Raw genomic sequence first — 22,192 nt, forward strand, 5'->3', positions numbered from 1 at the left:
CTCCAGACCCTGGAATGGTAGATTCACCTACAACTTGCACTGTGCCCTGGAAAAGCCACAGACATCAATGCCAGCCCATGAAAGCAGCCAGGAGGGGGGCTGTACCCTGCAAAGCCACAGGAGCAGAGTTGCCCAAGGCCATAGGAATCCATCTCTTGCATCAAAGTGACGTAGATGTGAGACATGGAGTCAAAGGAGATCATTTTGGAGCTTTAAGATTTGACTATCCCGCTGGATTTTAGACTTGCATGAGGCCTTGTAGCCCCTTTGTTTTGGCCAGTTTCTCTCATTTGGAATGGTTCTATTTACCCAATGCCTATACTTCCATTGTATCTAGAAAGTAACTAGCTTTTGATTTCACAAAACAGGCAGAAGGGAATTGCTTTGTCTCGGATTAGACTTTGGACTGTGGACCTCTGATTTATGCTGAAATGGGTTAAGACTTTGGGGGACTGTTGGAAAGACATGATTGGTTTTGAAATATTAGGACATGAGATTTGGGAGGGGCCAGGGGCAGAATGATATGGTTTTGCTGTGTCCCTACCCAAATCTCATCTTCAATTCCCATGGGTTGTGGGTGAGACCTCTTTCTTTTGTAAACTGCCCAGTCTCAGGTGTATCTTATCAACAGCATGAAAATGGACTAATACAACAATGTCTCCATCAGTACCATCAAATAATCTTGAATTGGCAAGAAAATGAATTGCAGAACAACCAAAAATGCCTACTCTACCTACAACACTTTTAATTCAAACAAAAGAGCATGGCATTATATTAATACCAAGTACCCAGGGATTCTATTTGTAACAAAGTCAAAGGAATTTTCTCCATAACAGGAAGTAAAATAATGAACAATGTGTAGAATATATTTCCTTCACATATTCTGCCAATCCAATGTCTCGAACCATTTTTTGGCATCAAAAAGTACAAATATTCCATTATAATAGCTTCCTAGCATGGAAAGTATCCAATTTAATTTCTCCTAAAATAGTGGGAAGAGCTAAATATATGCAACTTATAAAACCAACGAATAATTTTGTAATTAAATTATATTAGGAGTAATGAATTTTTGTGATATTACATGCTTCTAAACTGTGGTTACAATACATTAAAACAAGCATTGCTGTTGTTATGCGCATAATGAAGTGTGGTGATGGTGACATAAAATTGTATTAATGCATTTCTACCCTAAAAATGATTCCAAAGAAGCTGCAATGAAATCATCTCAAAATGACTAGCCTAATTGTAAAATATACTTTAAGAGGCTACACTTCAGTTAGAAATTCTACCAAAAAATCATGAATCACATCCTCTAAGAAGAACTTGTAAATGATTCCATTCTAATAACATTGTGTATACATAAGCTAAGGCATCACGACATGTCTATTCAACGCTAGCCAGAGTTCACTGGCACAAAATGTTGGGGAGTCACAGAAGTGAAAAGAAGATAATGTTAATAAAGTGGAAAAACTTAACCTGGAAGTTGGTATGGTGAGGACAGATTTGTTCCTCAGCAATCTGAACCTTGGCTTAGTGGCTAAACTATCCTCAAAAACACTAAGGTCTTGGTGAGTAGGAAGGAAGAGGAGTGGCCTGATGCCCATGTAGTTGTCACAATCCTAAAGTGATTATCTTAGGAAAAAGGCACAGGCAACCATGATTGTGTCCAATTCTTCTTGTGAATAATACAATTTTCACCTATCAAAGTCCTCTAAATCATCTTAAAAGTTGTTCCATACGATGCTTCAAATTCCCAAGGGTCCAAGAAACTTTCACCTATGATGAAGTATTTATTAGCAAATTAGCCTCAGAGGGAAAGTCTTTTAAACAATAAATCCTTCTTTTGCCTTCCATGGCTCTGTTCCCAAAACATTATGAAATACATAAATAAACATCTTATTTGACCAAACAGACCTAAGCTTCAACGTTTCAGATCAAAAGACCACAGCAGAGTCTAAACAGAAAACAAGTCAGTGTTGCCTTGAAGAAGAAAAAAGGAATAAAAACATATACATAAATAAATGCTCACTTGGTTTTCAAAACAGCACATTTTTGTGGTCCCTAATACTTATGGACAATTGTTTGGTTAGAGAATAATTGTTTATTATGCAGCAATAATAAAAGTCACCACAAAGGATGGAGGGGTTACAAAGTAGCAGGTGTTATGTGCTAAGTCATTCATTTTACACATTGAATGTTCACAACACTGAGAGACTAATACCCATCTTATAGATAATGATACCAAGGCTTTGATTTTTAAAGAGATTCATTGAGGGTGACTCATTAAATACACAGCAGAGCCAGACTGTGACAATCCACATCTGTCATAGCTTCAAAACTGGTTTCCTCAACCAGCTTTGTGCTTCCCAAATTAGGACTGTTTTAGGAAAACCAGACTTGGCTTCAAACAAAAGTGTTCACCTAATATATCCCAATCTCTCTTAACCAAGGAATCCTTCTAAAACCCTTCATTTGGGGGCATCTATATTAAGTTGTTAAGCACTATGCATCTGCATTAAGCAATTCCTAGATAAGGAGTCTAGTAAAAGTAGTTTACTTTAGAGGTGGTTTTAAAACACAATCAGGAGTGGAGAAGTGAGACAGGAAGGGAAGGAAACCCATAAGGGGAACATTTTTAAGCCACTTACCACTGTAGGTAACTGGGCTTAATCCACTAGAGAATTCTAGGATATAATATAAAGCATGCACTTTTAGGTTATCCCACCCAAGAGGTGAGGGAGCTGTGGTATTTATCCACTGAATCTCATTGGTTACGGTGAGCATGAATGGCCAGGAACTTCTGGGCAGCTGCATGGGTAGCAACGTGAGTTCTAGTAGCCAGACAATGAAAAATAATGCAGGCACTGGCCAGCCACTGGAGCCCAGCTTGTGTTCTCAGGAGTGGTGAGGAAGAGGGTGTGGATATGGCACTGTGTCTGTTCCAGCTGTTAATATCATCAATACTGGTGAAGGAAATTCAAGGAAGGTGAAGGAAAAGACTTAGTCCCCAGATGCTGCTGCTGAGTCAACAATGACTGATACAATGCTCCAGGCCAAGGAACAATCCCAGCCCTCACAAAGCAATCCTCACGTGAATTCTGGTGTTTTGTTTTGTTTTGTTTTCCAGATAATGTAAGTTATTGTTTCAACCTTTAGGGAAAGTTACCAAACAAAATGAATAGCATTTGTCTTCTAAATTTATAACTACATCATTGCATTTAATCACTCAGTGGACTCCTGAATGACCTATCCCTTATCATACACAAGAAGGGTCAAAGTTGATAATTTTGGGATACCCTAGAGAAGTATATCCCAAAGAGAAAGCCTCACTGCTAAAAATCATTAATGAAATGTGTGGTGCCCAGTAGTTCTTTATGGAAGTCAGACTATTTTTAATAGGAAATCACTAGATTTTCTTGTTGACGTTTATGATGCATCATTCAAAATATTGTTGAACTCTGGACTCATGCTGAAAAATGTTACTGTGACTTATGTAAATATTTAACTTTTAAACTTTGCTTTTGAACTCTGTAGAAATTTAAGGTTATCATAACAGAAGACTATCTATGGTTGCCATTAATGGAAACTGAATCATCACTGTGTACAAACATCCAGAATGGTGTCTCATGCAAATTCACAGGCCAGAACAAGATGGCAGATGGCATAGATTGTAGAACCAATCTTTCTTGTGCTAAGTCTCTAGAAATGATTAAATATGCAGGTATAAAGTTAAATCTCTAATCTAGGATCACGGGTAAACAAAAAGAATTACAGTTTTTGAGCCACAGAGTATGAAAGGCAGAAAATAAATGAGATAAAAATGAAGTAGGAAATCAGAACCCAGCAGTCCACAGGTATTAAAACATAACAGATCTTTGGGCTATCCAAACCAGGTGGTGAAATGTCAGCACTACGAGTGATATGAAGAAATTGAAGTTAGAGCTCCACCTCACACCAGTCCTCATAATACATTACATATGGATTAAAAACCTAGATTCATAATGGTGATGAGAAGGAATCAGAAATATCTTAAAGGAAGCAAAAAGTGGGGAGGTAGTTGGAATGTAACTACATCAAAATTTAAAGCTTCACGTCATCTTTTGTTACCCATAAATTAGATGTTAAGAAAGTCAAAGACAAACCACAGACAGGAAGAGTGTAATTGCAACATTTATAACAGCTAAAGGAGTACATCTAGAATACACAGAGAACTGTCAACACAAGGGCAAGAGATATAAATAGACAATCCATGTAAGGAAAAACTGAAATGGCCAATGAACATACGATAATATACACAGTTTACTAGCACATCAGGCAATGGCAGATTAAAACAAGGTGATATAGCAGTTGCATCAGATGGGCAAAAATTAAAATATTTCTGTTACTGTTGGTTGGGCTTAATAAAACAGTTCCACTCATATAAGACGGGTTGGCTTATAAAATGGTACAGCCATTAACTATAATTTAGGATAAGTGTAACCTTGAATCAGCAATTGCATTTCTGAGCATTTACCTTAGGGAATCCCTGACCCATATTCCCAGAGAGGGCTACACACAGCTGACTATTACTCCATATTATAGGATTCTTTGTAATCCCAAATTAGAAACAAACACCAGGAATCCATCAATGAGAACTTTTGTATTCTTAAATAAAACTGGCTAATCAATTATTTAACATACAATAGAGCAATACGAAAGAATGTGATAGATACACATGTACTAACCCGAAAAACTCCCTAAGATAGACCAATTTAACAGAATGATATAGACACGCATGTACTAACTTGAAAAATTCTCTAAGACACACTGTATGGTAAAAAGGAAATTGTGGAATAGTTAAAGTAATATGATGTGACTTAGTATAAAAATGGACATAAGCAAAACAAAATGAAGTATTCCCATAGTTACGCACACACAAATTTATTTAAAAGAGACCTACAAAGAAACCATGAAGCTATTAGTTGACTCTGGATAGAGAACTAGGATTGGAATCAATGGGAGAGTGCAGTTTAAAGGTAGTTACATTGCTTTACTCTTTTACAGATAAAAAGATACTTGTATATGATCCACAACATTAAAAATAAATAAGATTTGTAACAAAAAAAGAAAGTAATAGGAGTTCTTCATGTAAAACGTGTGTTTTTCCTCCCATTCCTTTTTAAATTGAATGATGTGTTCCTTTTCCAAGCTCCAGTTGTATGAAGACAAGGAAGAGTTTACTGAACTATATTGAACTTCTTGGATCTGAACTAGTGGTGACTAGTTTTATTTTTACACCAACCTTGGCACAGAAGCACGGCATCAAGTTGCAAGAAAAAGGTCTAATTTTTTTTCATATTCTAGCAGGATAGGTTTTGGTTAACTTTTTAACATTGACACTTTTTTTCCTCTTCAGCCTTTCTTTCAAAACCAGTGGAGCAGATTCTTACAGTTCACATGGTTTTCACAGCTAATGCTTCCTGTGTCGGTTTCTAGTGCTCACACGGCATGGACCCAGAGAAAAGTTATAGCCTAATGCATGCCACCTCTCAAGGACTCAGGCTGTGCAGGACTCCCTTCTCACCCATGACTTACAAATAAATTCATCCTCTTCACATCACCTACACTTACACAAGAAAAACCACTCTCCCTAAAATAGTCATATTCAGAAACTCGTTTTTGCTCATTTTATTCAATAAGATTTACAGAGCCAACAATACAGTGAAAAGAATTATTAAAATAAGTCCAGAGCTGGCACAAAGCATAAACATTTATCCCTAAAAACGATATTCATATTTATCTGCTTCCACCAACTCCAAACATTCAGTCAGTGTTTCACTAAAACACACTTCTGCTACCTAAAAATGACTCACTAGCTTTAGCTTTTGATTCCTAAATTCATCATCTGTGCTGTCTTCTTTGTCACCTATCATTTCTATGGTGACAAATCAAAGGAAGGGTTTTGGAAGGCAACATGTCATTGTCTACAGAGGGGAAAGCCAGTGGCTTGAAATAAGTGGCTCTGATACAAGATCTGATGTAGCCATGACAAGAGGACATGCACAGAACACCATACAATGTGACCATTTACCTCCAATGCTATAAAAAAGAAAAACAAAAAACTCTTGTAAAATCCTCCCTGCTAGGGATTTCTGCTCACCTCTGAGCAGACTAGGCCTCAGACGATTGCTAATCCAAGTACTTTGGTATAAGCTTCATGGACCAAAGAGGGAATATATTAGAAGAAGTCCAAAGGGAGAAGAGAGGCATATTACAATAAACACCAGTGCAAGCTTCCCAACCAATGGAAAACAGTGTATAAAATCAAGGGATAAACTTAAAGGTATCACATTTTCTTGTTCTCTGAGAGATTGTCTCTGTGATACATGTGGCAGATTCCTAAAACTAATTGCCAGATAAAAATATTTTTTAAAAAGTGGCCCTCTAATTAGCATCATGATTGTACCATTCATCCATGTACCTTCAAATGATCTTATGCAAAAACACCCACTAAAAGCCTGGCATGCCATCTTTTATTTGCATGCACCATTTCTTCTAGCACACATTTACTCTAATTCATCACTTACAGTCGTCCATCTCCTAAAAGTGGATGAATCACTCTTGCTGGTTCCAGGACTGGGCTTAAAGCCAGAAAGAAAATGACAAACTTGAAAGCATGGTAAGTCTAATTTTTTTTTCTTAAATCCTCTCATCTTTTGGATTCTAAGATATATGATCACTAAGAAATAAGCCTCCAAATTCTGATAAATGACTGAGAGATGACTTCGGTATTTAGAAAGTGAAAAGTCAAATTTACTATTTCTATCTGTTGGCTAGAACTGTAAGAGTAATATCCATGAAAAGAAAAGTAATAATGTGATAAAAGGAATTGCTACATTATCTGTTTCAGTGGGTCATAAACAGCATTACAACCAAGATTAAAAAGTTTGTGAAAAAATTAAAACAAATTTTCCTACGTTTGAAAATAAACATGGGTCAAAATACTGGGTTCACAATAGAGATGCAACAAAGAGGCTTTGGTCCTAAACCCTTTTTCTTTATTAAGCAAATAAATATTGATGATTGGTCTAGAGGGGAGTTTAACTGAGTTGCCATGAATTATTTAAAAATCCCAGAATATCTTCTATTGCTTTTATAGAAGCTTGATCTACAGGTTGAAAAACCAAACTGACAGTTTGGTCTCTTGTACAAATACCCAACCTTTAGAAATGTTCTAGGCATTATAAATACATCTTTCATGAATACAGTTTCAACAGTTCTAAAAATATCCTTTAGGAGAAGAAAAAACACCCAAAAAGCAAAACTTCTTGCAAGCCATTGTTTTACACATAACAGCAGGAAACCAAACAGAATGTCTAAGCCAAAGTCATTAACACACCCAATAATAAATGTGAGCGTTAAGTAGGAAATCCTACTCAAATACAATTTTTGACATTAGCATAGGGTCTGTGGTTTACTTCCACTTCTACAGCCACACATGGTTCCACGGCACACTGATTTCGAATCTAACTCCAGGACAACAAGACTGAAATTTGCCTTTTGAATGATGTGTAAACAGGCTCATTCAGGAGTGGCCCTGGGACCAGACACAGGTATAATTGAGCTTGCCTCAGAGACGGAAGGCAAAGCTGACAGGCAACTCCAGGAACTTTGGATATAAGAAAGTAATTTAGAGTTTTGAAAGAGCTAACAATTTGTTCCTCCTTCATCAGTAACTGTGGAGGTTGCAGCTGTTTCAATGGTATACTATTATTATTCTACTGTTTTCAACATGTATTTAGCATTCTCAATAAACCCTATCCCATTCCTCCATGTATCAAAACTTAGAGAACAAAAACATTCTATATTCTGTGGCCTCTGAGGTTCAAGTGTAGGACTGTGGCAATGATGCTTGAAATAATAACCACTTTCCATGAGTGTTCTTGTCTAACTGCCCATTAAACTCCAAATAAATCTTATGATCAGCAGATATTCTACTTTTTAATAATTCAGTACAGAATCATCAATTGGTTTCATAATAAATGAGATAATAAATTCATGCTATTGTGGGCAGAAAGCTAATTTAGTAAGAAATTCCTGACAACTGAAGGAATAGGATAAAGAAATTTTATTCTTGATTTTCTGACATAAATTATCAAGGCCAAATTCCTGCTGATTCTGAGAGAGTCCTTAATGAACAGCACAGGGGAAAAGAGAGAGAAAGAAAAGCCAAGGGGTATGGCTACTGGGTCAAAAGTTATTTTCTCATCATTTTTCTTCGTCCTTTACGGGTGGGGACTTAAATCAGGAAAACTGGCTAATTATGTTCTACACCAAATGTAATTCAAATTCCCCTGTTCTTATCCTAACACATAATATAAGCAGAACCAAAAATACCAGTTGCTCTAGAATTTAGCAAATCTACTATTTCAAACTAGTGACTTTGAAAAGTCCTAAGTTCTAAGAATACCTTAGATATTCTTTAAAAGTGGAACATTTAAATAAACTGCAAAAGATCTGTAGAATGGATGTTCTTCTATAGATAAGATACATAAATACTTTTCAAAGTAGTAAACGATGGAAAAATGTAAGAAAGACATCTCATTTCTTACCTTGTTTTGATCTGTCCAGTAAAAGAAAAATCCCTGAGGGTCAGTCCTCAAAATAATTGGAGTAACAATAGTTGAGTCCTAGAAATGTAAGAAGAAACATGAATATCAACATATATCATTGCAGAAAAATCTATCCAGGAGTTATTTAAGAAGTAATAACTGTAAGGAGATTCTCCAAAGTAGTCAACTGTTAAGAAAAATTTCAAAAGAAATTAGACATGGCATTTTTAACTTCATGGAATTATCTATCGTGTAACTTTCCTAATAATCAGAATACTTATACATAACTTGTAATGGAAAAAGCCATTATGCATTTATTGATTAAGGTATGTTTTCTATTAAAAATCTATATTTAGTTTTTCAAATAATTTTAAGACTAAACATCATCACATATTTTTATGATTAATATTAACTAAAATCCATGCTTAAGAATAGTATTTTAAATTACATTTGCTCCATAAAATGATTTTTAATTGTAATCGAGTAAAACATAGCATTTGAGCATCCCTGTTTCCAAGGTAACTGTAAATAAGGCCATCTTCTACATATTCAGAAAGATACATACAAACTTGCCACAAATTTAAATTTTACACGCTAAAATAAAACATCATAGGTAAATAGTCTTCAGCTGAAGGCATGCATAGTACAAAGCAAAACTTGCCTACATTGTAATTACAATATTAAACATTTCTAAAACACGTGTTCTTTTCTCTTAGCAATTTTCAGAAAGACATACCATCTGCACAAGCAAATACATATCACTGGATATGGATTTTTATCCTGAAACACTCAGGCCTTTACAGGAATTGCATTTTTTAGAGAGACATAAATTGCCAGTTTTTTCAACTGTTTCATACGCATAACCATAGTGTGTCATATCATCTAGCTTATTAAAAGAACTTGTAATGAAAATTAGAACTTGAGAGATAATTTTGGCATAGGGACTTTTTTCTGCCTAATGGACAGAGTAGTATGAATGATTTTAATCTATGTATTCAGTTTTATTGTAAGAGCTCAGTTCTGGAAGATGTTCTTCTCTTGGGTTCAAATTCCTGCCTATGTCGTCTCAGTACATAGCTTTACACAACTGAAAAAAGAAGGGGGTAATCAGTACGTAACTCAGAAGGTTGTCGTGAGAATTAGCTAGGATGATTTGGGGTAAAGCATCTGGGCACGTATGCCACATAAAAATGTTCATTATTATTATAGTGGATTATATTTAAAAACAGATGTATCAAAATACTAAATGTAAGTTTATCAGAATATTCTGTGTTACTGTAGTAAAACACACAGAACATAACATTTACTCTTTTCTAATATACTTTACAGTGGTATTACATGCATTCACCTTGCTGTGCTGCCATCAGCACCATCCATCTTCAGAACTTTTCATCTTCCCAAATTGAAACGCCACATGCATTAAACACTAATTCCTCATTCCCTCCTCCCCCCATAACCTGGCAACCACCATTCTTACTTTCTGTATCTATGAATCTGACTACTTTGATATAAGTAAAATTGTATAATATTTGTCCTTTTGTGTTTGCCTCATTTTATTTAGCATGAAGTCCTAAAACTTCATTCATAGAGCATGTGTCATATCTCCTTCCTGTTTAAAGCTGAATAATATTTCATGTATGTATATGCCATGTTTTGTGTATCCATTCATCCACTGATGAATATCTAGGTTGTTTCCACCTTTTGGCTATTGTGAATAATGCTGTTATGAACACAGATGCACAAATATCTATCTGAGTCCTTGGTTTCAGTATATACCCAGAAGTGGAATTACTGAATCATATGATAGTACTATGTTTATTTTTTTGAGGAACTGCCTTCTGTTTTATACTGATATTCCATATATACATCCTTAACATGCAGTTGGAAAAAACATATTTTACAAGGACTGTGCTGTTGCAAGGAACTTCAGCTAGAATTTTAAATTTTCCTAATTACTTCTAAATGTCAAAAAAAGACATTTGGAAATAAACTTGATATTATAATGAAAGAATAATTTTTAAAATATTTTAGGCTTCTTTCATGAGATTGCATGCATAATAGCTCACAGCAATATTTCCAATAAATTATAGCAATATTTTCAGTCCTATTTTCTTACTTCTAGAAGTGGACAAAAGAAAAGTTTTGACAGGCTGCACACAACACACATTCCCACTTCTAGAGGAATTTAGAATAAACTGTAGGTGTGTCTTATCTTTTTCAAGTCAGTTCCTTTTCTTATCAGAGCATCTGACAAAATTCTAATCAAAATCTTGGTGGCAATTCCCTGCAAGGATTCCAGACAATCAAACATTTAAGTGAGCAGAATAAAACTTTTCAAAATTTATATTTAGGAACACTATTCTATGCTGCCTAGTTTGTTTCAGATACTTCCATTTCTAGCTTATTCCTTCCCCTCCTTCAAAATTAAACCTTCTTTGTTCAATGTTTTCTTGACCCCACTCTTCCGGCCGCAGTTCCTCTGTTAAGTGATCATTTATCTCGGCTCCCTGCCTGCTTCCTTCATAATCACCTCTAACATTCCAAGATCCCCTGGAACTTGGCATTCTTGCCATGCAAAGTAGGATTTGACCCAGAAATATATGAATGTCTATTTTCATTTCCACCTGCTTGTTTTCCCACCTCCCACATAGCTGCTAGTGTCTATATTCTCCCCATACCAAAGTAGCCACTCAACCCAGATCCCAAATATTCTTAATTGTCAGAACATATGCCCAGGTTTGAAACTTGAAATATATGATCATCATTCATTGACAAAGGAGCTGCAGATGGGTTGCAACTCTTGGGACCTTTGTAGAATGATGAAGACAGCTCTCAGATGGTCTATATTTTAATCCTTTACCTCTCCATCAACATCTATAACATGTGTATTTCATAAGACTGTGGTTTTGAAACTTTCATATGCATCAAATTCACTGAGGGATGTTGTAAAAACACAAATTGCTGGGCTCTTTCTCCAGAGTCCCTCATTTAGTAGCTCTGGGACAGAGTCTGAAAATCTGCACTTCTAAGAAGCTCATGGTGATGCTGATGCTGTTGGTCCAGGGACCACACTTAAAAAACCACAGATGTAGGCGTATAATGGGTGAGGCTTTAGGTCAGGAATATGATGATGTTTACCTCCAAGAACACCTGTGACCTTAGAATGCAGGCAAACCATATCTTGTAAGTATATTGCTTCTAAGAATTCAACTCTAATTTACTTAAAGTTATAAGATATTTTTTCTAATAAGTATTCGTCTATAAAAAAGAAAACAGTAATAAACACTTGTCTTAAGTTAGTAATAGCAGATAATGTTCAGTAACTTTCTACATGCTGCTCTTTATTTGATAGAATATGTTTTACTGTCATATCAGCAATAGTGAAGACTAATATAGTAATTAAGAAGATTTTATTTAGTAAATTACATGAATCTCTGAAGAGTCTTTAAGCCAAACCAAAAACGATCAAGGGGCAAAGCAAAAGACCTTAACAAAACCTTGAAATCCTGAAGAATAAGAAACAATTCAGCAAGAAAAAAAGAGTCAGTGGAATCAACATTAACATTACAATGATTTGCTCATCAATGCACTGATATAAGTCAATAATAAATACTAAAGAAACTGACACGAAATGACAAAGGCATTACTAATCCAAACTCACTTCTAATACCAGTATACCATTTTATAAAAATCCCTGACTGAATAGTAACTGATGCATCCTCAACATTTGCTCTGAGCCAATCACTGTGGCGAACTTCACGGCTTTTCTCCTTTAATACTTATGATAACTTAAGAGGTAGATACTATTATTATTCCCATTTTACAGATACCTAGACCAAGGCTTGGGCTAAGTAACTTGCTCAAGGAAAGCCAGTTAAGCTGGTATGGGAAGCACTGGAAATTCAGCCTTCAAGTGCGCACTCTATAACAGTGCTTCTCAACTTTTTCCATTATTGCCCTGCAAAGGAGCCTTTTTAGGTCTTTATTTTTCTAATAATCCCCCATGACATTTCAATATTACAGACAGGCTGAATATCTGTTTCTATGCTGTATGTATAACTGTGCTTTATACCAAAAAAAAAAAAAAAAGAAAAGAAAGTAAGAAGATTTTTTTGTTTTTTGTTCTCCAAAACCACTTTTCATTTCCTTGGAAGCGACATGGCCCCTGTTGAGAATGGATGCCCTATACTGGTGCTGCCCAATACGGGAGCTGCTGTGGCTCCCTGTGACGACTGAGCACTTGAAATGTGACTGCTGAGACTAAGATGTGCTGTAAGATTTCAAAGACTAAGAATGGAAACAAGAATAGAAAATAGCTCACTAATGATTTCTGACATTGATTACAAGTCAAAATGGCTACACTGGATTAAATTAAATATAGTATTCATATTAATTCCATCTGTTTCTTTTTTACTTGTTTTAATGAGGCTACTAGAACATTTACAAGTATCCTATGTGCCTCACATTATATTTCCATTAGGCAGGGCAACTCCAAACCTTCACAGGGATACTCCTTAACAGGGAAATTTCTCACAAAACAGTCTCAGTGCTCTTGTCATACAATTCCAGTAAGGTTGTTTATGGTTTTACCCACATATGCAGCTACCATTTAATTTTTAACATTTAAATAGTATAAAATAAGTCTAACTTCTTCTCTAAGTGTCAGTTCTTCAATATCTAACTAGAGCCATCATGTTGCTACCCTCTGAGCTACACTTTACCAGGCTGAGGTATGTCATTGGGTTTATCGTGCCCCCCTCCCCAACAACTCACATGGTGAAGTCCTAACCCCCAGTACCTGAAAGTGTGACCTTATTCAGAGATAGGGTCTTTACAGATATGATTAAGTTAAAAGGAGGCCTTAAGAGTGGGTCCTAATCCAATATGACTGGTGTCCTTATAAGAAGAGGACATCTGGACACAGGCATATACAGAAGGAAAATGATGTGAAGATGCAAGGAGAAGTCGGCCATCTACCAGCCAAGACGAGAGGCCTGGAACACATCCTTCCCTCATGGCCCTCAGCAGGAAGCAATCCTGCTGACACCTTTATCTCCCACTTCCTTCAGAACTGTGAGAAAATAAATTTCTGTTGTGTAATCCACCCAGGCTGCGGTCCTTTGTTATGGAAGTCTTAGTAAACTACTAGGAAGTACAACCCTAAACCTCAAGGCTCGTGTCAAGGGCCAGTCCACAGACCCATGGCACATTCCTTAGCACCACTGTCAGCAAGTCTCCTGGCCAAGGTTGACCACAATTCTCACTCCACAGTGATTCTCATGTTTTTATGCTATTACGAGAGAACACACATGAACAGAGGCATGCACTTCTAAACTAATCAATACCACAGAGTCAACAGGAAAAGTAACAAGCAATGTTCCACAGGGATTGCCCAAGACTTGCATTAGGAAGCAGCAGGGCCAAATACAGCAAATAGAGACACTGGGGGGAAAACAGCTATGCAATGGACAAAGAGTTCTAAGGGTCACAGAAAATCAGATGTGATGCCTGTCAAACTAAACATGAGCAATACAGCCCTGGCTATGAAATGAAAACATTATAAAGGTAGTCTTGGATGCCAGATGGGGAATTAAGATCATTTAAGTAAAACATCCCTGTGTATCAGCATTGACGAGACTTTTCCTCCAGGAGTGTGTCTACTCTGAAATTTCCCAAAATAAACAAAAGCAGAAGAGACAAAGAAGGTCCAGAGTAGGAATGCAAAACAGTGGAGAGAAGCAACGCAAAGATACTGACTTCCTACAGAACAAGCAGAAAGATCCCTTTTTAACACAATGTAGGGAAATGTTGGAAGCATTGTTCTTCAAGTACCATGCAAGATACTTCAGATAATCCACTAGAGAACCAAATTAAAGCCCAGATACCAAATCAACCAGGGTGCTCCTGGCTTAGTGGGGGCATCAGATGAGCAAAACCAATAATTTTAATAACATATAGCTCTGGTGGGCATGCAGTGGCATCTCAATGTGTTTTTTAATTTGCATTTCTCCAATGACTAACGATGTTAAACATCTTTTCATGTACTTATTGGCCTTTGGGGTTGCAGGGAAGGTGGTGAACTGGCTGGATACTTCTAAGAGCATAGTATATCATTTATCATTTTCATCAGTGGTTCTCAATTGGGAGCAATTTTCCACACCAGGGGACTTTTGGCAATGTCTGGAGATAATTTTGGTTGTCACTACTGGGGGGTTTTGCAACTGACACCTAGTATCTAGAGTGAGGGATGCTGCTAAATATCATATAATACACAGGCCAGACTCCACAACAAAAAACTAATGGGGCCAAATGTCAATGGTGCCAGGGTTGAAAACATGGTTTTAATGGTTTCTGGTTGACTTTATAAGTCTAAAATCCTGCAAGGACCTAAGCAGTATACATGCAGGCCCTTGCCATCCAACCACATTATCTGAGCCACACTCCCCTGTGCTAATTCTGCTTCTGTCTTTCAAAACCCTGAGTTCCTTGGCTCTTTGGAATACCCACACCTGCTGTTCCCTCCACCTGACACATTCTTCTACTCATGTTGGCCTAAATCCCACTTTTCATAAATAGAATTTTCCAGGGAAACCTTCCATGCTTCCTATACTCACTTGTTACTTTTTTTCCTTCATAGCAGTTATAATGAAAATAATTGTACCTCTATTTGTTTAGCATCTGTCTCCCCAATAAAGGCAGGCATGAAATCATTCATCATCATGAATCCACAATACTAGCACAATGCTTAAAAGAGACATCAGTACATTTTTAAAGTATGACTGGTGAATGAATGGATTAAGGGGTGGAAGGTACTGCAGGAAATAAAAACAAGGAAGATTCTGAAACATATCAGTTGGGGTTGCTGGGAGCCATGTTGCCCATAGCCATGACAAAGAAATTTCAAAGTGGTGGTGAGGGCAGAAAAAGGCTTTGGAAGGCTGAGAAGAAGTGGGTAGGAGGTGAGGACAGGGAGACAGTGACTATAAGTTACACTTGCATAGTAGAGGGAAGGAGATGAGGGAGGAGACGGTAACTAAAGGAGGAAAAAGGACTGGGGAACATTGTGTTGGTTTTGAGGTTGGGATTTTTACTAGTAAAGGCATATTGTTATGTTCTTAGGAAAGCTTCAACTGAGGGGAAACTCACATAGACACTGTCAAAAGAAAGGTGAGTGGTGGCAGATAATAATGAAGTCAGGATTCAGAGATGCCAGGAAGGACGAGCTCCAAAATATAAATGCAGGTGAGGTATTTCTCAGGGGCAAGAGGGCAGCTGGAACAACGGAGGTGGCCCAAGTACATTAAACAAGGAGTGGAGAAGGGAAGAAATTAAAAGCATTGTTCCAGGGACTTTCATTGCCTCTGTACACAAAGAATAGGGTAGCTGGAAGTTTATTATAAATCAAATTTAGAATTATGTCTTGTTACTTTTCTCGCTTTAGCAATAAAGCACAAGTATTCTTTTTACTCTTTGTGAATAATTATCCTGATAGAATGTTTTTACAACCATGTGTCTTTTGTTCTGTCACTCCCAACACTTCTGAATTTCTTTAAGGGCAATTTTCATTGCAATATTTGGGTGTATGGATGAGCATCTTTTTCAGAAAATAGGAACTAATGGTAAAATTTAGAATATGAGATATAAATACATTAAGCATCATCATCTTCAGCCAATATTGAATTGCAGTATAGTACTCACTCAAACTTAAGACACATTTAGACCTTAAATGAAATCAGCACTGTAACAGCAGTGAGCTCTGCATTGCCAATAAATGGTTTCCTTCTCAAACGCACATGGAGAAATCCCATTTAAGAAGACCACAGAGTCCCTTAGGACCCTGGGAAATTTCAGATGGAATGGAAGGACAAGGAGCAAGGTGTTCCAACCAATGCAACACAACACCTCAAAGGTCACGAAGGTCTCATAGGAGCATGACTGCCCTCCAGGTCTGCCTCAAGGCTACACACTCCCCTGTGTGAGCCCACTGTGAGCCAAACAAACACCAGACAGTTCCTTCATTCCACAAACATCCCCTGAGCACCAGCACCTCCCAGTGCCAGGCCTATGCTCTCCCCTAGAGAAAAAAATAATAATAATTATAAAGCTATAGCCCTCCAGAAGTCGTGCTCTAGTTGTAATACAAACAAGGCATATCCACCTCCCTGCACAAGTAATACAGATCTGGACTCTCAATTGACACTACCTTGCATTCTGCATCATGCTTGAGAGCAAGCAACTCACCCTCTACACTTCCTTCATGCCTACCATATTCTTAATCTTCCATGATCCATGATTTCTATGAGAAGCCATGGGACCGGCCTTAATAGGAATCAGCAAAAGACAACATTTGCACATATGTCAAGAAGAAGAAAAGGTGGAGTAATAGACACAAAGAGTCTTGCTGAATGCAGAAATGTCACTTACTCGGCAATGAAAAAAGACCTTAAACACCATACCTGAATACCTGTCTTTCCACGTGCATGTTTCCACACTGACTGACTGATGTAGAAAATATTTAAAGACTATAGAGCATACATTGCGCCCCCTCCCTTTTTCTTTTTCTTTTGTGTGTGTGTGTGGTGTGTGTGTGTGTGTCCGGAGTCTCCCTCTGTCACCCAGGCTGGAATGCAGTGGTGTGAGCTTGGCTCACTGCAACCTCTGCCTGCCTCCTGGGTTTAAGTGATTCTTCTGCCTCAGCCTCCTGAGTAGTCGGGATTACAGGTTTGCACCAGCACACCCAGGTAATTTTTGTATTCTAGTAGATACGGGGTTTCATCATGTTGGCCAGGCTGGTCTTGAACTCCCGACCTCAACTTATCTGCCTTCCTTGGCCTCCCAGTATGCTGGGATCACAGGCGCAAGCCACTGCGGCTGGCCTGCCCTTTTTGTCTCAAAGCAGCGATGAGGTTTTCCAATGCTCACACATCTTGCACAGTGTAGAGAAAAATGGACTGTATATACACCATGAAAAATAGCTATTTTGAAGACAATGGCTCAAAAACTGAGTTTGCAGGGATCTATGAATCCTAAAAATAACAGAGATTCTTTGAAAAAGTCTACCAATCTCTTTAAACTTGCATTCATTTAGACTCTATTAAAAGTTTTTTGTTGGCCATGTTCGGTGGCTCACGTCTGTAATCCCAGCACTTTGGGAGGCCAAGGCGGGTGGATCACGAGGTCAGGAGTTTGAGACCAGCCTGACCAACATGGAGAAACCCTATCTCTACTAAAAATACAAAATTAGCTGGGCATGGTGGCACATGCCTGTAATCCCAGCTACTCGGGAAGCTGAGGCAGGAGAATCGGTTGAACCGGGGAGGCAGATGTTGCGGTGTGCCGAGATTGCACCATTGCACTCCAGTCTGGGCAAAAAGAGCAAAACTCCATCTCAAAAAAAAAAAAAAACCTTTTTCTGTTTTTGTTTTTGTTTTTTGTTGTTGTTGTTGTTGTTGTTACCAAAAGGACCCTGTTTGGGGACATCATGGTAGACTGGAAAGGATGCTGAATTTGGCCAGAAGATGTAGTTTTAAATTCCTCTTCCGAATCTACCTAGTTACGTGTCCTTCGACAAATCACAATCAGTAGCCTCAATTTATTTCTATGTGAAACGCAAAAGAAGAACCCTTGCTCTTTTTCCTACCACCCAAGGTGGTCTTGATGACTGAACAGGGGTAAGCAGGGCTGCTACATAAGCATGAATGCCTACTATTAGGACTCAGTCGGGATATTGAATTCCAGAGGAAATACTACAGCAAAACTTCATTTTATCCAACTGTAGTACTGAAGGAGAAAACTATGTAGGATACTTAGAAGATTATTATATTTAGTACTGAAAGTTATGAAATCCTAGAACCACAAAAGGCCATATCAGCCAGGATTTGGTACGAGAACCAGAAATTTCTCTTGAAGTTTTAAGATAAAGGGACTTAATATAAATTAAGCACTTGACAGAAAAACTGGGAGGGTTGGAGGAGCAGGCTTTAGGTTGGGTCTCCATGAATGATCCCAGAACACAGCAGCACAGACCCTTGAGGAGAGCCGTTGTGTCTGCCACATTCACAAAGGTGAGAAATCAAGAAGGAACTCCCAGGGTCCAAACAAAACACCAGCCTTGTTGAAGCCAAAGAAGTGTAAGCTGCCAACAGGGAGTGGCCACTGTGACCAATGGCCACTTCAGAGACACTGAAGAATTATCACAGAAAGTGCCACCTCTCTTAGCATCTCACATATCTGTAGAAATACAAAAACATGAAAGGATGCAGGAAACTGGCCCCTTTCATGTTTCTGCCCTCCATATCTCATATGCATGAATTTATTTGGTGGAAATATTAATTTCCAAGAAGAATGTTGGTCAAAAAGGAGTCTGGTAAATGTAGCTTTAGAGGCCCAGACTTTGTATTATAGGAAGTCCTACTAAGAGGATGTAGGAATCGATGCTGTGTGAGATTCAACCATATCCAACACAGCACACCTGAGGAGGATCAGGATTGGCAACTTTAACATTTTTTGACCAGCTCAATTGCTGATTTGCTCTATGATTTTCTAGCTTTATGAACTCATATGGCTTCTTCTATACAATGGATTACAATTAAATTAAATTTCCCTTACTCTTAACTATTTCATGGACGACTTCCAAAAAATTTTTGATCTTTTTAAATGGCAAAATAATATGTTAATCTTCTAGATATCAATGCTATGTATTGATATCGACGTGACTACTTCAGGTAAATGTTTTCTTTACTAACTAATCCACTTTCTGTGATCTTGTACATTAAACGCCAATTCAGTAAAAAGAAACAGAACATTAACCAAATATTGTAAACAAAAAAAGCCCTTGAAGGCCAGACGCGGTGGCTCATGCTTGTAATCCCAGCACTTTGGGAGGCCGAGGTGGGCGGATTACCCAAGGTCAGGAGTTCGAGACCAGCCTGGCCAGCATGGCGAAACCCCTGTCTCTACTAAAAATAAAAATAAATTAGCCGGGTGTGGTAGTGTGTGCCTGTAATCCCAGATGCTCTGGAGGCTGAGACATGACAAGCGCTTGAACCTAGCGGCAGAGGTTGGCAGTGAGCCGAGATGGTGCCACTGCACTCTAGCCTGGGTGACAGAGCAAGATTCTGTCTCAAAAAAAAAATTTTTGAGAATGAACACGTGGTAATGATAATAAAATCAAACATTAGATCTTAAAGAGATCAGAGGAAAACCAGAGAGACTCTTAAAGAACATAAGCATCCTTTATATTCTATTCCAGTTAGTTAGTTCCTTTATATCCTATTTCAGTTAGTTAGTTACAAAAATCAATGGCTTCTTCATGGTCATATATGTAAATGACCTCAGAAATATGTCCATATTTCCTTTGCCTACTTACACATAGGGGCACAAGGCTCTGACTAGGGGATCAGACGCAGAACAGAGAGGGAAAAGATTAGATGGAATAGACTGTGAAATGTGCCTGAGCATTTGGAATTTATGATATGCTCTGAAAGGTTGCATGAACCTAATTATTAGCTCCAGTAACAAGAAGACTAATGATTTCAGTTACCAGGGGTTTGTTATTTAAGTGGAGACCCATAGCGTTAGTCAACAATTCACCATCAATCCCCTTCCATTTTCTGCTGGCACTTCTTGTTCATGATAACATGAAACAATTCTGATAAGGAAATATTTAACTACAGGTTACCAAGTCCCACATAAAAAAGCAAATTGTTCCTGTTCCCTTTATATGTCACTGCAGGTAAATATAACTTGAAGCTATTTATTGATAGGCTAAACTTTCAAATGAAGCTAATAGCCAGTGCAAATTATCCTCATTCACCATAGGTAGGGAAATATTAGTGTTAAGGAAGATAAGAGAGAAAACCTATGCGAGAAAATTATATTCCAGCAACAGTACTGTACTAGTCTGCTTTGCCCTGCCAATAACAGCCTGTAGGCATTACATTTCCTCAGTAAATTACTAGGGTTTTGTTGAACTGCTTCATCCTTCAGGGCATTTACTATACCTGCTGCACTTCCCAGACTTGGGACAGACAAGAACCGAATCAAGGGTCATCTAATCTGACTATAAGTCACTTTCGTTGCTATTGTTCAAGAGGATCAGTTCAGCAATAATAAAAATGCTTTAGGCTGAAGAGGTTCTTTTTTTTTAAGTTTTCATTCAAAGTAAAAATAGCTTATTAGATTAAAAACAAGCAAAACCAAACTATGAAGTTAGAAGTCAAGACAAGGGTTACCCTTAGGAGGGGATGTAGGGACTGGAAGAGAGCACTTAGGAATTCTGGGACAAGTGATGCTGTTTCTTGATATGGTACTGATGACATGGGAGTGTTCACTTTGTGAAAATGGATCCAGCTGGACCCAGAATTTGTGTAAACTTTTGTTGTATGCATGTTACACTGATTTTTTAAAAAGTTTCAAGTAGCTTTATTGATTTGTTTGCAAAAAAGTTATAGTTTTACACTTATACAGTAATTATTGACTAACAATGAGAAATTCACAAAGCTCTTTGGACAAGGAAAATGGACTAACTGGGCATATTTAAGTGGCTCTTTAGAGGGCACCTGCTAGCATTCCATTAAAAATCCACCTTGCACTTTGTAGTTGGTCCATCCACATCAGCCAGCTACCAACTCAGAGAAGTTTCCTCCCTGTTTCCCATAACTTTTCCAAAGTGAATGTTACTAAATTCCCCCCTCGCAAACCCTTTTCCCCTCGGCTCTCTCATTAATCTTGTCAGTGTCATCTTGTCATCATTTTCTTGTCATCATTTTGGAAACTGTAACAGCAGATTCCACAAAATGCAAAAGTTCTAAGCTTTTGTGTAGGATGCTGGGGAATGTGCAATATACTAGTATTTCTTAAATTACCTGTTTTAGCTGTGGGGGTTGAAGGTTTGGTAAAGGAGGGAGTTACTTGATTCAAATCCAGACGGCATTAATGCAAATCCAAACTTCTGAGTTTCATCAGACTTCTCAGACAACTTAGTCTAGCAATTATTTTTCCGTGTTAGAATATGCTTGTAAGACAAAATGTGCAATGTGAAATTATATACACATATATACATACATATATATGAAATTTAAGTAAAAATAAACGTTTGGATTATTTGTAAACTGACTTGCTGTAGAGAGTGGGTTCTGCTCTAAATTACATAGACTTGTTTTCCGTGAAACACTTGGATTTTTAAAAGAAGGTAAGAAACCTGATTTTCCTCCAAATTATAAAATATAAAATCAAAACACACATTAAAGGGAATGGAAGTAAGGTCTGAATTTTTCCACTAGAAGAATAAAAGAGCCATAGAACACCTACTAACCACCTTGATAAAATTCATGTCCATCTTATTTCTGAGGGACAATAACTTTTAAAAACATGTGTTATTAAAGGTTGCCTGTATGTCAGGCTTTATACAAAGCAATGTATATGCATTCATTCATCTAACCTCAACAGCTGTTCTATGAGTTAGGAAATATAACAATTTGCATGTTACTGTTGAGGAAATTGAAGTTGGGATGCATTACACAACCTGCCCACAGTAAGATCTGAATTTGAAAGGTAAGAATGAAGAAACAGAAGGAATAAACAAATGAAAGCCCTTCCAT

General features: G+C 37.5%; 1 protein-coding gene across 2 annotated transcripts in view; it reads right to left on the minus strand.

Moving 5' to 3' along the window:
- PLCB1 (phospholipase C beta 1) overlaps nt 1-22,192 on the minus strand; it is a 763,475-nt gene that overhangs the window by 737,445 nt on the left and 3,838 nt on the right. For both annotated transcript variants that reach the window (XM_033185644.1, XM_033185645.1), the window contains exon 2: nt 8,592-8,669. In XM_033185644.1, coding sequence (XP_033041535.1) covers nt 8,592-8,669 — 78 coding nt within the window. The remainder of the gene's footprint in view (nt 1-8,591; nt 8,670-22,192) is intronic.

Source organism: Trachypithecus francoisi, unplaced genomic scaffold (assembly GCF_009764315.1).
Source record: "Trachypithecus francoisi isolate TF-2019V2 unplaced genomic scaffold, Tfra_2.0 Lachesis_group21, whole genome shotgun sequence".
In the NCBI taxonomy this organism is placed as follows: Eukaryota; Metazoa; Chordata; class Mammalia; order Primates; family Cercopithecidae; genus Trachypithecus; species Trachypithecus francoisi.